This window comes from Dendropsophus ebraccatus, chromosome 2 (genome assembly GCF_027789765.1).
Source record: "Dendropsophus ebraccatus isolate aDenEbr1 chromosome 2, aDenEbr1.pat, whole genome shotgun sequence".
Classification (NCBI taxonomy): domain Eukaryota; kingdom Metazoa; phylum Chordata; class Amphibia; order Anura; family Hylidae; genus Dendropsophus; species Dendropsophus ebraccatus.
This window is the reverse complement of record NC_091455.1, coordinates 209,311,441-209,327,608: the sequence shown is the minus strand read 5'-3', so window position 1 is coordinate 209,327,608 and position 16,168 is coordinate 209,311,441. Positions and strand designations below refer to the sequence as shown.

Sequence of the window (16,168 nt, the reverse complement as noted above, 5' to 3'; positions counted from 1 at the left end):
ACCCCATCATCCTCTCCTTACCCATCATCCTCTCCTCCCCCCCCTTGTTGTCTCCTTCCCCCTATCTTCCTCTCCTTTCCCCCATCATCCTTTCCTTTCCCCCATCATCCTTTCCCCCCTTGTTGTCTCCTTTCCCCAATCTTCCTCTCCTTTCCCCGATCTTCCTCTCCTTTCCCCCATCATCCTCTCCTTTCCCCCCTTGTTGTCTCCTTTCCCCCATCTTCCTCTCCTTTCCCCCATCATCCTTTCCTTTCCCCCATCATCCTTTCCTTTCCCCCCTTGTTGTCTCCTTTCCCCAATCTTCCTATCCTTTCCCCGATCTTCCTCTCCTTTCCCCCATCATCCTCTCCTTTCCCCCCTTGTTGTCTCCTTTCCCCCATCTTCCTCTCCTTTTCCCCATCTTCCTCTCCTTTCCCCCTCCTTGTTGTCTCCTTTCCCCCCATCATCCTTTTTTCCCCCCCCTTGTTGTGTCCTTTCCCCGATCTTCCTCTCCTTTCCCCGATCTTCCTCTCCTTTCCCCGATCTTCCTCTCCTTTCCCCCATCATCCTCTCCTTTCCCCCATCATCCTCTCCTTTCCCCCTCAGTATCTCTTTCTGTTCCCATGTACCAGGCACTACACAATCTAACAGACGACTTTCACAAGACTCCCATAGTTTATATTGATTCTGTCTGTGAACACTTAAAGTCGCACTAAGGACGTGTTATTTAGAATTCATATATATATATATTTTTTTTCCCTTCTGGACTGGAATATTACCAGAGGCGCGGGATGGTTACTGAGCGCAGGCAGAGAATAGAGAGAGGAGAAGGCAGGCGTGAGCCCTTGTGTGCCGCACGGCGCGGCCCTTTCTTACATGCCAGTGGTACAAATCAATTTATGAGTGCATTTTATCTTATTGATTTTATCACACAGCTACTCTTGGCTTAATTATGTCCCCGCTTCGGTGATAAAGCCGCTCCTCTTATCTCACCAACTTTAAAGACCATTATTATTGATGATTAAAAGGGAAGATTGGATTGACCTATCGAGAGGAAGTTTTTATTTATTTATTTTTTCCTAGCTAATTAATTTGATAATGTTTTTTTTCCCCTTGTCAATTCAGGGACACGTAGCGCATGACAATGCAGAACTTTATCAACAACGTCCCCTGCTAACGGCAAAGTTTACAAGTTCATTTAGGACTTTTTGTACTGCGAAAAACATCGGTGTATTGGTATACAGCGTCTTCTGGTCTGTAACAAACAAGAAAACCTATTACAACTTCGGCAAAAGGCTCAGAGCCCATTGTAAATAGTATTCTTGGCATTTTGCTGCATATTTAAAGGGTTTTCCTTGGGATTGTCAATCAATATGATATTGTTTGGTGGTCTAAAAATTCCCATACACAAGTGGTAGGTTTGGTTGTCTACCAAGACTCCCAGGGGTCTTCCCAGACTCTACCAGACCTCTTTGTTATCAGAGGGAAAAGCTGCCCCAGAACAGTCTGGCTGTGGCTTACCCCTCCGCATAGAGAATACAGGAACATTCAGCCATGCCAAACATTCATATATATGGAGAGGGCAGGAGAGAGAACTTCCAGTTAGGGCTGGGTGATCTCGATTTTTTTTTTTTTTTCCCCTCGATTTAAATCTTGATTTTTTTTTTATTTATTCATTTTTTGCTAATTATCATGGGTGTAGTAGTAGAGGCATAGTGGATAAGGGGTGTAGTAACAGTAGAAGCATAAAAGATGAGGAGTGTAGTAGTAGATAAGGGAGTAGTAGTTTTTGGAGTAGTAGTAGTATCTGGAGTGGAGGTAATAGTAGCAATGGTAGTAGGAGCAGTATTGGGGTAATAGTAGGCAGTATTAGGAGTAGTATTAGTGGGGTAGTAGGAGCAGTATTGGGGTAGTAGTAGGCAGTATTAGGAGTAGTATTAGTGGGGTAGTAGTAGAGCAGTATTGGGGGTAGAAGTAGAGTAGTATTGGGGGTAGTAGTAGAGCAGTATTTGGGGTAGTATTGGGGGTAATAGTAGAGCAGTATTTGGGGTAGTAGTAGAACAGTATTAGTAATAGTATTGGGGGTAGTATTAGAGCAGTATTGGAGATAGTAGAGTAGTATTGGGGATAGTAGTAGATCAGTATTAGGAGTAGTATTGGGGATAGTAGTAGAGCAGTATTAGGAGTAGTATTGGGGGTAGTAGTAGAGCAGTATTGGGGGTAGTAGTAGAGCAGTATTGGGGTAGTAGTAGAGCAGTATTAGGAGTAGTATTGGGGGTAGTAGTAGAGCAGTATTGGGGTAGTAGTAGAGCAGTATTAGGAGTAGCATTGGTGGTAGTAGTAGGGTAGTATTGGGGTAGTAGTAGAGCAGTATTAGGAGTAGTATTAGGAGTAGTATCAGTAGGACTAGTATTGGGGGTAGTAGTAGAGCAGTATTGGGGTAGTAGTAGAGCAGTATTAGAAGTAGTATTGGGGGTAGTAGTAGAACAGAATTGGGGGCAATAGTAGAGCAGTATTGGGGGTAGTAGTAGAGCAGTATTGGGGTAGTAGTAGAGCAGTATTAGGAGTAGCATTGGTGGTAGTAGTAGTAAAGCAGTATTGGGGTAGTAGTAGAGCAGTATTAGGAGTAGTGTTGGGGGTAGTATTAGAGCAGTATTGAAGGTAGTAGAGCAGTATTGGGGTAGTAGTAGAGCAGTAGTAGGAATAGTATTGGGGGTAGTGGTAGAGCAGAATTGGGGGTAGTAGTAGAGCAGTATTAGGAGTAGTATTGGGGGTAGTAATTGAGCAGTATTGACGGTAGTAGTAGAGCAGTATTGTACCTAATATATACCTCATATACCTCCGTGCTCTGAGGAGGCGCTCCCCATTTTGTGTGTGCGTGTGGGCATCTTGGTGGGTGGGGGTGGGCGGTGATCTTACAGGTGGATGGGGGCGGAACTCCGTGTGCATGCTTGGGGCGGACGGCAGTCCTCCGGGTGCGGGCTGGTGGTGATCTTATAGGGGATAAACAGTAAAGAGGCCACACCTCCTTTAAACAGCCAATCGATGGATGTGCGAGGACTCCACTCTGATACTGATGGTCAATTCTATTGACCGCCATGAACGTTACAGTCCTTTTTATGTCACTACGTTGTCGCTGTGATAGTATTTCAACATTATAGCAGTGTATGGCAGTATTACAGTATTGTGGAGAGCAATATACATCAGTATTATCTTGACATGATATAGATTGGTCTTTTATATATTGCCGGCTATACTGTATGATGATGTGATGTAGCCAGTATTGGGCTAAGGTCACACACAGTATTTTTGGTCAGTATTTTGCAACCAAAACCTGAAATTGAGTGATAACACAGAAAGGCTCTGTTCACACACTGCTGAAATTGAGTGGATGGCCGTCATTTAATGGTAAATAACTGCCATTATTTTAAAACAGCCGTTATTTTGATGTAATGGCTGTTATTTGCCATTAAATGACGGCCATTCACTCAATTTTAACAGTGTGCGAACAGAGTCTATCTGTGTTTTCAGTCCACTCCTGGTTTTGATTGCAAAATACTAAGCAAAAATACTGTGTGTGAACCTAGCCTTAGGGTATATTCACACGAACGGACTCGCAGCGAGGTTCTCGCTGCGAGTCCGGCAGGTCCAGGCAGTTCCCACACACTATATACTGTATGTAATTCTACCGCCCTTAACCCCTTCTGCTCCTGCCCGGCTCCCCCGCTGTAAGCATACATTACCTGTCCTCGCTGCACGGATCCGGCGTCCTGTTCTCCCGTCCGGCCAATCAGTGTGTTGCCCAGCCGCAGCCACTGATTGGCCGGACGGGAGAGCAGGACGCCGGACCCGTGCAGCGAGGAGAGGTAATGTATGCTTACAGCGGGGGAGCTGGCCGGGAGCAGAAGGGGTTAAGGGCGGTAGAATTACATACTCGCTGCGGTCGTTCTTACATATATAGCTATCTCCCTATCATCACTATCTCCTTGATTATTTATATATAATATATAAAATCAGGGAGATAGTGATGTTGGCTATAAGGGCTGGTCAGAGGTGGTGATATCACTCAGAGGGGTGGGGCTTGGGCTCAGAGACAAAATTTGGCCAAAACAGCAGAGAATGATGTGTTGTCTCGGGAGGTATAGAGCAGCCGGGGAGATTGAGACCACACTGATAATGAAAGGGCTACGCAACTTCCTGTCAGGCATCTTCTGTCTGTCTCTAGCACATGTACGAACAGCAGTATGGAGAGAGACGTTAATTTGAATATCCCTGTTCACATGTTCCGTATGTTTAGGGTGCCTTCACACGTACTGGATCTGCAGCGGATCCTGGTATAGTGAAGTTCTATGGGTCACATATCCGCAACGGAATTTTCATTCCGCTGCGCGAATGTGACCCGGCCCCTTTAACCCCCTGCTGCCCGCAGCCTTGGCCCGAAGCATACATTACCTGCTCAGCGCCGCGGCTGTGTGAGGCTCCCGGCTCCCTTCGCTCCTCATCAGCCAATCAGTGCTGCCATGTACTGATTGGCTGATGAGGAGTGAGGGGAGCCAGGAGCTTCACACAGCCGCGGCGCTGGGCAGGTAATGTATGCTTCGGGCCAAGGCTGCGGGCAGCAGGGGGTTAAAGGGGCCGTGTTACATATGCGCAGCGGATATGTGACCCATGGAACTTCACTATACCAGGATCCGCAGCGGATTTCGCTGCAAATCTGCAGCGTGAAGTCCGCTGCGGATTTGGTATGTGTAAAGCTACCCTAAATGTGAAAACAGACAGGTCCTAGAATGGACTGCTATTGCTTCACGGATCACTATTTTCTATTGAATAGGTCTGTGCATTGCAGACAACCTACGAATGCACTACCATACGGATCCGCAACTACTGACAGCCTATGAAACGTATGAATGTCGCCTTCGCTATAACGCTATATTAGTAGGCTATATAACTTGGTGTGATTGTTTTGTTTACATACAACTTCCAGAGTACCCCTTTAATGTATATCAATAGCAGAAGAGCAATCTGAGAGAGTCAAGTTGCCCCGGAGGTCTCTTTTATCCAGGTAGAAAGTCAGCAGTCACTCTCCCCTTCCCTTCCCCCCACCTATATCCTGTTAGAATGAATGTAATTGATTAGTTTGCTGCTTAGAATGACAAAGCTCTCTATTTTCTTGTTCAGTTTCCCCGCACTCATCAAGAATGTTTGATATGTGCATTGTTGGAAAATAGCGGATAAATGCCTTGTCAGACATGTCCTAATAAATAATGTCTCTTTCCCCGGTTTGTCTGGCAATTGATGACTTCGCTGTACTTGAATCCACTGGAAAGTGTCAGAAGCCTGGGAGAGTCAAAAGCAATGTGTTCCTTTGTTATCCTTGGATGGAAATAGCAACCTCTCTTTATCAGTCGTGCGCCGCGATTTCCCGCAGCGGTTTTAATGGCGGCGTTATATTAAAGATGTTATTCAAAATCACATTTAATCAAGAGCAATAAACAGGAGGAACACAAAAAAGATATTATTAATCGCCGGCTAAATGCGCATTATCGCTGCAGAATCTGCACGAGAAGACGTGTCAAGATGCGGTCAGACACACATGCATTATTCATGAGCGCTATGGAAAAATATACGGATTTATTGGCCCCACTTACTTGCATTGCTTTAGTTAAAGAGAACGTTTAAATCAAGTTCTTATACTACACAAATGGAATAAATTACTAATTTTTTTTCATATTTTTCATGTTATTATCTGTGTTCAAAAATAATCCTGAATTCTGAGTTATCTTCTTAAGCAAGAATACACTGAAGGGTAACACCTCTTATAAAGCTTTAGGCAGATCTACTATTGATGATTGACTTCTTCCTGGGTCATAGAGCATGGCCCCAACACCACCTATTTACATGACTCTAACTACAATAAAATGCCTCCTATATACAAGAATATAACTACTATAATACTGCTCCTATATACAAGAATATAACTACTATAATACTGCCTCCTATATACAAGAATATAACTACTATAATACTGCTCCTATATACAGGAATATAACTACTATAATACTGCTCCTATATACAAGAATATAACTACTATAATACTGCCCCTATATACAAGAATATAACTACTATAATACTGCTCCTATATACAAGAATATAACTACTATAATACTGCTCCTATATACAGGAATATAACTACTATAAAACACGAACTGGAGAGAGTGGAACGGCTGCACATCCCATCTATGGCTGATACTAATGCCGCTAGGCCTATATTAAAAATCAACACCAGAGTGTCTGTATATGAATTGATCAAGCCATATTGCCCCGTGTACCACCGCGCAGGTCCTCTGGTCCACACGGGTCCCTACGCTAACTCCACACCGTGTCGGTCAGCGACCGCCAACCCCGCAAAGCGTGCACGTGCAGGGAAGGGAGGCCATGGAATGGCCCTGCAACCCCAATGTCACAGGACCAGACCCAAAAAGCCCCACCAAATATAACTAATACTGCTCCTATATACAAGAATATAACTACTATAATGGCATAAGCGAGGAGATGCAAGAATTGGCTCTATTTTCTCGTGTTTGTTCCATAACTACTATAATACTGCTCCCTATATACAAGAATATAACTACTATAATACTGCTCCTATATACAGGAATATAACTACTATAATACTGCTCCTATATACCGGAATATAACTACTATAATACTGCTCCTATATACAGGAATATAACTAATATAATACTGCTCCTATATACAAGAATATAACTACTATAATACTGCCTCCTATATACAGGAATATAACTACTATAATGCAGGTAGTAGAAAAGAGAGACTGGGGCACTCACCAAGCTTCCAGGCTGAGTTTATTGCGACTTCAATCCATAGGTGAGGGAGGACAGATCTGTCCTCCCTCACCTATGGATTGAAGTCGCAATAAACTCAGCCTGGAAGCTTGGTGAGTGCCCCAGTCTCTCTTTTCTACTACCTGCATTGTATACGCTGTCCTGTTTCCGTGGGAGCACCCCTTCGCACCAGCACACACAAGTCTGATTTCTGGCAGTCAGTTCCACAACGCTATTATCGCCGGCAGTGCCGACCGCACTCTACCATTGCATCATAACTACTATAATACTGCTCCTATATACAAGAATATAACTACTATAATACTGCCCCTATACACAGGAATATAACTACTATAATACTGCCCCTATATACAAGAATATAACTACTATAATACTACTCCTATATACAGGAATATAACTACCATAATACTGCTCCTATATTTATATATATGAATATAACTGCTATAATACTGGTCCTATATAAAGGAATATAACTTATTTTATTGTTTTCAATGTATTTATTACATGATCACTTTTTGGTGGTTGTCGTTTTTCTCATATTCTTTGCTGTTTATACATTTCTTACATATCATCTATCTTTATTATTATTATTATTATAAGTTTTTTCCCTAGAACTCTATATTAGATATTATTATTGTGTAATATGCTTCAGCATTTGCTTTGTTGTGTGACAGCTGCCGCCAGATGTTAGTGATGTCATCGGTGTGAGCCGGGCCGTGCGTCTCTCGGCGGCGTGTTCTCGGGGCATAAATCATTAGGCTAATTAGAGGCTGGCTCACCGGCGGAGGTGATGTAGTGTTAGTCTCATTTGGTTTGGTTTCTCTCCTTTTGCTTCATTGATCTCTTGTATCTTTGTCTTTTCCTTCCTCTTCCACCTACTAATTACGGATACATTCACTTAATGTTCTGTAGACGTCCAGGCTGAGGAGGAAAGTGCAGTCTTCTATTATGGGATCAGCACAGGTTCCCGGGTCTAGTTGTTACCATCGTTTACAGACCCCACTTTTAGTCCAATTATAATGATGATTACGAATCATTGCGGAGAACGCGTTTTACCGCCAGGCTGATGCACGTTACCTGCGCTCATACATTGTGTTGAACCCTCAGGGCAGGGGAGAGCCTTATGTTCCTGTTATGTCTAGTTTATGAAGGATTCCGCATCCTTGAAACAATTGGAGAAATCCCTCAGCTTTGATAAACATTAGGCCTATATAGGCCATGGGTCTCCAAACTGCGGCCCTCCAGCTGTTGCAAAACTACATTTCCCATCATGCCTGGACAGCCTGATCCAAAGCTTAAGCTGTCAGCCTCTTAACCGACTCTGGCATTTTGCCACCCCCCTAAACCACGTTGTGGAGGAGCTCACGCCGTGTCCGGTTCGGGGGTCGGCCTTTCTCACGCTGCTGGTATTTTGGAGAAAAACTACTTTTATTGCTGCAGCGAGTTGGGGAATTAATCTGGCATGGCTTAGCGCATCCGTGCCCTAAGCCCGCGGCACCTCTCCCTCCTCCATCCAGGCTGGGGGTGTGCTGAAAGTAAAGGGAGGCGCCACAAGCCTAGGACAAAGATACTCTAGGGAACGCCAGGTTGACGACTCGGAGCCAATCTGTCATGGCCTTGAGTATCTGTGCCCTAGGCCTGCGGAACCTCTTTTCCCTCCTCCCTTCACTTTTAGCATTCCCCTGGCATGGATGAAGGCGGGGAGACTGGACAGCCTTATATCGCTATGTGAAGCAGAGATTGCAATGTGCCTGGCTGGTTGGGTTGTTTTCACTAGGGATGAGCGAACCGGCCGAGGTTCGGGTTCGTATGAACCTGAACTCTCGGCTTCTGATTCCCACTGTCTGTCCGCTTCGTGGAGAGGATAGATAGATACAGCTATGGCTGTATCCCAGTTTTCCAGGAGGTCCTCAAGTTTGTATCCACCCTTTCCACGGAGTGGGCAGACAGCAGGAATCAGAAGCCGATAGTTCAGGTTCATACGAACCCCAACCTCGGCCGGTTCGCTCATCCCTAGTTTTCACTTGTCTAAAAAAAAAAAAAAAAAAATCATTGATCACTGACTGAACATATCTCTGTTTAAAGGGATTATCCAGCGTTAGAAAAACATGGCCACTTTCTTCTAGAGACAGCACCACTCTTATCTCCAGGTCAGGTGTAGTTTGCTCCATTCACTTCCATTGAACCCCACTCAGACAAGAGTGGTGGCGGCCATGTTTTTCTAACGCTAGATAACCCCTTTAATAAGGGGTGCGGAGTAAATGGCTGATGACCACAAAGGGCCACACAATTACTGAGCTGGGTAATTTGCTACAGCCACTGGACGGGGAACAGATACAGGAACTTCTTCCTCTTATACCCCCTCTTTACCTATCACAGATTGTAAAGGCCCCACCTGCTGTAATAATCAGCTCCCTATCTTGATTACTGCGCACCTACATGGCTCGATAGTTGTGTAATCTGAGCTGCACAAACATCGCTAGTGATGTCGATGCTGCCCTTTCCTTTAATCAGACATCTCCTGTTACACAGTAATGTACGGTTGATTATCGTTTGACGTTTTTAAAGCGAATGTACCATTGCGTCTTTTTTTTTTATTTTTTTTTATTACCTTAAATGATTGGTGCCAGCGAGGGGATGCCAGTAGCATGATCCTTTTTTTGAATTGCCTCCCGGTTCCCACACTTGGTGCCAGTCCTTTCCAGAGCACTGGGGGCAAGCCTGCTGGCCCCCTGTGCTCCGGAAAAGACCAGCGTGAAGTGCGGGAACCGTGAGGCAATTCAAAAAAAGGACTGGAGGCCCGCTGGCCCCCAGTGTGACGAAACCCCCTGTATGACGCGGCTCCAATAAAACCAATGGCACTGTGTCAAAAAGGGGAGGAGATATCACCACACTGGGGGGGGGGTGGCGGGCCTGCCTCTAGTGCTTCTAACTGGGCCAGTGCTCAGGAAAAGACTGGTGCCGAGTGTGAAAAATCAGGAGGCAATCAAAAAAAAAGGACCTTTCCACTGGCATCCTCTCGTCTGCGCCGATCCTTTAAAGAAGAAGTCCGGTGAAATTTTTTATTAAAGTATTGTATCGCCCCCCAAAAGTTATACAAATCACCAATATACACTTATTACAGGAAATGCACATAAAGTGCTTTTTTCCCTGCACTTACTACTGCATCAAGGCTTCACTTCCTGGGTAACATGTATATGTCACTTCCTGGATAACATGGTGATGTCACTTCCTGGATAACATGGGGATGTCACTTCCTGGATAACATGGTGAGGTCACTTCCTGGATAAAATGGTGAGGTCACTTCCTGGATAACATGGCGATGTCACTTCCTGGATAACATGGCGATGTCACTTCCTGGATAACATGGCGATGTCACTTCCTGGATAACATGGTGATGTCACGACTCCCAGAGCTGTGCAGGCTGTTGCTGCTGGAGAGGATGATGGCGGGGGGACACTGAGGGACACAGGACACTGGAGGGACACTGAGCATCCCCCTGCCATCATCCTCTCCAGCAGCCACAGCCCGCACAGCTCTGGGAGACGGGTTGTGACATCACCATGTTATCTAAGAAGTGACATCACCATGTTATCCAGGAAGTGACATCACCATGTTATCCAGGAAGTGACATCACCATGTTATCCAGGAAGTGACATCACCATGTTACCCAGGAAGTGAAGCCTTGATGCAGTAGTAAGTGCAGGGAAAAAGCACTTTATAAGCATTTCCTGTAATAAGTGTATATTGGTGATTTGTATAACTTTTGGGGGGCAATACAATACTTTAATAAAATTTTTCGCCAGACTTCTCCTTTAAGGGAAAAAATGTACCTTATGATAGATTCGCTTTAAGTGAGTGATCAGCCTTTGAGTGAGTGTTTGTTCATCCATCTACTGATCTCTCTCCCCCTATACAGCCTGTAGAGACCCCTGGGTAATACAGCAACTTTTCACCCTTTTCACTTATCACCCCTCTTCCCTATCCCATCGTGTTACTATCATGCCTTCCAATGTTCAACCTCCAGTGTTCCCAGTAAAAGAAACTTTTTTATGTCTTATCACTAGAGATGAGTGAACCTTGAGCATGCTGGAGTCCATCCGAACCCGATCGTTCGGCATTTGATTAGCAGGGGCTGCTGAAGTTGGATAAAGCCCTAAGGCTATGTGGAAATCATGGATATAGTCATTGGCTGTATCCATGTTTTCCAGATAGCCTTAGGGCTTTATCCAACTTCAGCAGCCCCCGCTAATCAAATGCCGAACGTTCGGGTTCGGATGGACTCCAGCATGCTCCAGGTTCGCTCATCTCTACTTATCACACCCCTCACCAGTCATGCTCTGTTCCTGTCATCTGTTCCTTCCGTGACCCCAGGGAGAAGATGAAGGAGCTTTTCTTGTCACCCCTCTTACCCCTCCGAAGCTGTCTCTGTCATCTCTCCCCCTGTACAGCCTGCAGTAACAATACAGGAAGCCTTCCTCAAATCATCACCCCTCTTACCATCTTTCCCAAATCCTATGGTGACTTTAAAGGGAACATTTTTCTTGCACAGTTTGGGGATGATGCCTTTACATGATGACTGTAAATGTTGAATTGCAGATGTAACCGCCGTCCATCTCTCCCATTGAATTCTTCATCAGCTTTGCCGGCCTCATCGCTCATGTCGTGTCGCCTTCTTGGCTCTGCAGCAGCTTTGTCCGTGCACGTAGTGTAGCGAGGCCCCTGGTGAGCACGTTTTAGCCTTCTGCAGGCGGCCAGATAAGATATCCTCCACTGTAATGAAATTGGATGGGCGCAGGAAGTGCTGTAAATAAAATGAGCTCCCCCTCCCCCTCGTGTCTCAGTCATTATCTTGTTTATCTCATTTACATTGTACAATTAGGATCAACCGTATCGATCAAGTACTGACTAATTTTGAGCAGAAAATGACATGACATTCAGTCTCTGAGCGACACGCTTCGTGCAGGGGCGCACAGATCGCAGTAGATTGTTTCTCTACTTCTGGTATTTGATTTGTAATATTTTCATGTGATATTTCTCAGTATGGTTTTATTTTCTGTCTCCGTTACTCCTGTTCAGATAAGTAGGAGTTTGGCCCCAAAAACTATTACTTTTGGTGCAACAGCAACTGCACAGGTTTGATTTAAGAAAGCCGGGTTAACAAACGTATCATTAAAGGGGCATGCCGCTTGAACAATATTTTGATATATAGCTGCCCATGGTGAGACTCACAATTCCTTCCATACTTGTTATTATCTATTCAGTCTCCTTCCCCCATTTCCGAGCTGCTGCTTTCGGCTGTAGACACAAAAATCTGTGTGTGAGCCTTTCGATCTGTCTCCTCCTCCCTTCTGAGACGGCTTATGTAAACAAGTCCCTGGCAGGATGCATCTGCTACATTGTAGCTTCTTTGTAAGGCTGGGAGGATTAATCACTGTCAGTTCATTAGCAACTCAACCTCAGAATAACCCTTCCAGCATTACAAAGAAGCTACAGTGTTGCAGATAAAGCCTGCCAAGGACTTGTTTACATCAACTGTCTCAGAAGGGAGGTGGGAGACAAAGAGAGAGAGAGGCTTACACACAGATTTTTGTGTCTTCAGCAGGAAGCAGCTCAGAACTGGGGGAAGGAGACTGAATAGTTAATCACAAGTCTGGAAGGAATTTTTCTCACCATGGGCGACAACATATCAAAAGTTATGTTTTAGTGGAATACCCCTTTAAATGGACTAGGCAGGTTAACAACAAGCTACCCATAAATTGAAACTAACAATTCCTTCCATACTTATTATCTATTCAGTCCCCTTCCCCCAGTTCTGATCCTGCTGCTTTCTGCTGAAGACAAAACAATCTTTGTGTGAGCCTTTCCTTCTCCTTCCCCCTCCCTCCCTAATGTAAACATCAGCCATTTACATACACCATTGTTTACCTTGTTTTCTTTGCCTTCAGCACAAAGCAGCAGAATAAGGACTGGGGGAAGGAGAATGACTAGATAAGTATGGAAGGAATTGTTAGTCTCACCATTGGCAGCAGCGTATGAAAAAGTTATGTTTGAGCAGAATACCCCTTTAATTCCATCAGGGATGGTTCGGTCAGTGAGGTTTTCTCTCCGGCTCAGTAGATTACAGTAGGGCAGCACATCATTCCAGCTTTATTAATAGGCGCAGAGAGGTGATGTGTACGGCATAAAAATCCTGCAGTGTAATGAGAGGAGGAACGGCCACATATATTTCCAGCACAATGACCTTTCTGGAGCTCATTGTAGAATATTGATATATAGAACAGTTCACTTGTCCTTTTCCCGTGGCGGGATATCGCCTCCGCCGCTCCTCCCGTGTTTCCTCCACCTCCTTTATAATTATTGCTTGTTTGCCGATACGTCTTGTGTCTTATTTTATGCAAGGTTTATTGTTTTATGTTGTAGTATATAGGTATAATAATGTAAGTCCTATACATTGTGCTACCATTTAAAGGGGGTTTCCACTGTCCCCAACCTCGATCACACTTAGTAGTCCTAAGATTCAGGAATAGTCCCATTGTTCGGCATTTGAATACCGGTGGCTAAAAAACTTGGATGCAACTTGGATCAACAGGGGTGTAAATAAGCCCAAATCTAGATAGAATCAGTCATCAAAACTTCAGACAGACACTGTTATTTTAATGGCCTGCTCTAGGGCCAAGATCCAAGGGCCTATTACACATAACGAGAATCGGCCCTACCCAGCCGATTATCGTTCTGTGTAATAAACACAACGATCGGCCGATGACAACGATCATTGGCTGATCGTTGATATAGGTTTGGACCTATAATTGTCGGGCACCGAATGTGCATTGCTACGTGTAATAGCGGTGCGCGGCCCGTGGCTGAAAATATACGTTACCTATCCATGGTTCAGGGCTCCTCCTGCGCTCTGCTTCTCCCCGGGTTCCATGCGCTGCAGCTTTAAAGCAGCCTGTCTTAGCTTACAGGCCGGGATCGCCACGGCCAGAGATTAACTGAGCGGCTGAGACAGGCCGCTCTAGAGCTGCAGCACACGGGATCTGGGGAGAAAGGGACCACAAGAGGAGCTCTAGACCATGGATAGTTAATGTATGCAGTTTACGCAAGGGCTGCAAGGACATCGGTAACAATGTCCATGCAGCCCTTGTTAAACGATTATCGGGCAGTAGAATAGACCCAGTAAACGAGCGCCGATCTAGCAGATCGACGCTCATTTACAGTTATTATAGGGCCGTGGAATAGTACCCTAAGCCTTTTTGTAGTGAGCAAATGAGGCTCAGGTGCCCCAGGGGTGTTCCCCAGCATGGCAGGAGCTCAGGTAAGTCCAGTCCATGCCTTTTTTATCACTGTGTTGCTTATATCCACCTACTTTCTATGACTTAAAGTGACTGAATAAAGAAGGTATGAGCTGACCTTACCAGGTTACCAAAGAAGGCTTATTTGCATGTTAATAAAAGGCTTGTATCTCTATGGAAAAGACTATTGAATTTAACAAAATGGATAGAAACATAGAAGATTGTTGGCAGAAAAAGACCACTGGGTCCATCTAGTCTGCCCTTTTAGTATTTCCCTTCTTATTTTCTTAGGATTGATAGATGTGTATACCAAGCAGGTTTAAATTCTTTTATTGTAGATTTATCAACCACATCTGCTGGAAGTTTCTTTCAAGTATCTACTACTCTTTCAATAAAATAACATTTTCTCTTGTTGGATGCCTGAAATTATGGCGACTAGACCTATTTATGCACCTGTTTCTCTGCTGACAGGTCCGTTTTTTGTTGTTTATACAGATTTGTAATTTACTTCTTTTTAAAAATATCTCCAGTCTTCCACTACTTATCAGCTGCTGTATGTCCTGCAGGAAGTGGTGTATTCTCTCCAGGCTGACACAGTGCTCTCTGCTGCCACCTCTGTCCATGTCAGGAACTGTCCAGAGCAGCAGCAAATCCCCATAGAAAACCTCTCCTGCTCTGGACAGTTCCTGTCTCTGCCAGAGATGTCAGCAGAGAGCACTGTGTCAGACTTGAAAGGATACACCACTTCCTGCGGGACATACAGCAACTGATAAGTACTGGAAGACTGGAGATTTTTTAAATAGAAGTAAATTAGAAATCTGTATAACTTTCTGACATTGGGTGATTTAAAAACATTTTTTTTCCTCTGAAGCACGTCTTTAATAAACTGGCCTTTTCCTCCCATTGTTCGGCGTTTTTTTTGCTGGTGTCTTTATAATACTGTGTCTTTGCTTCACTTGCAGGTGTGATGAATGTAAACTCTGCTACCACTTTGGCTGCCTGGACCCTCCTCTGAAAAAGTCTCCCAAGCAGACCGGATACGGATGGATATGCCAGGAGTGTGACTCCTCTTCTTCCAAAGTAAGTCCCAGGATGGGGAAAGCAGAAATGTAGCGTCTCATGTGTATTATATCTATCACCATTCCGGAGACTGTCGCTTAATTCCCCTTAGGGGTAGATGGCTACTTAAAGTGCACACATGAGTACAGACACCTTCCTGGAATAATACTTTAAAGTCTCACTGTCGTTTACATTTTTTTTTTTTTTTTTGCAGAAATCAATAGTTTAAGAAACTTTGTAATTGGGTTTATTAGCCGAAAAATGCATTTTTATCACGAGAAAGCAGTTTGAAGCTCTCCCCCGTCTTCATTGTTCTCTATAGAGAGGGGAGGGGTGGAGGGAGATGAGGCACCAAAACAGGACAACAAAGAGTTATTTTACAGCTACATCACCGGGCTATCTCCTCTGAAGTCAGCACTGACCTCTCTGACCTCTGAATACCGGCTTTCACACAGCTCCCACTGTGTAATCCTTTGTTCTCTGCTCTCTGCTGGCGACTAATCTCCCTCCTCCCCCCTCCATAGGTTACACAGGGCCCGACTGATGTAACCAAGACGTTATTTCCTGATAATGAGCATTGAAGGAGAGAGAGGAGGGGGGGGGGGGGCTGGGGAGAGTCTTTTTGAATGCAGATGATGGCATATTTGCTTAATAAACCCAATTATAAAGTTTATTCGCCTACAAAATCGCCTGGACTATTGATTTCTGCAAAAAAAAAAAAAAAAAAAAAATGAAACGAAAGTGACATTAATTGGTGTTCAAACCAGCATAGAATTTGCTATTCAGTTTTTGGTGCTTATTTTGATTTGGCTTTTTTAGGCTTTTTAAAAAAAAAAATTAAAGTCCCCATTGATTTCACTGTGAGCGACGGAAAAGTCACATGCCACAGACTTTTCACCATTGAAGTCAGGGGAAGATGAAAACTGCATGGTCTTGGTCTGTGTGAACATACACTTATACAGGATCATT

The 16,168-nt window shown here is 44.4% G+C and overlaps 1 protein-coding gene across 5 annotated transcripts in view; it reads left to right on the top strand.

Moving 5' to 3' along the window:
• The window catches only part of PHF14 (PHD finger protein 14), a 164,576-nt gene that overhangs the window by 87,450 nt on the left and 60,958 nt on the right, over positions 1-16,168 (top strand). For all 5 annotated transcript variants that reach the window (XM_069959354.1, XM_069959357.1, XM_069959355.1 and 2 more), the window contains one exon: positions 15,103-15,220. In XM_069959354.1, the coding sequence (XP_069815455.1) occupies positions 15,103-15,220 (118 nt within the window). The remainder of the gene's footprint in view (positions 1-15,102; positions 15,221-16,168) is intronic.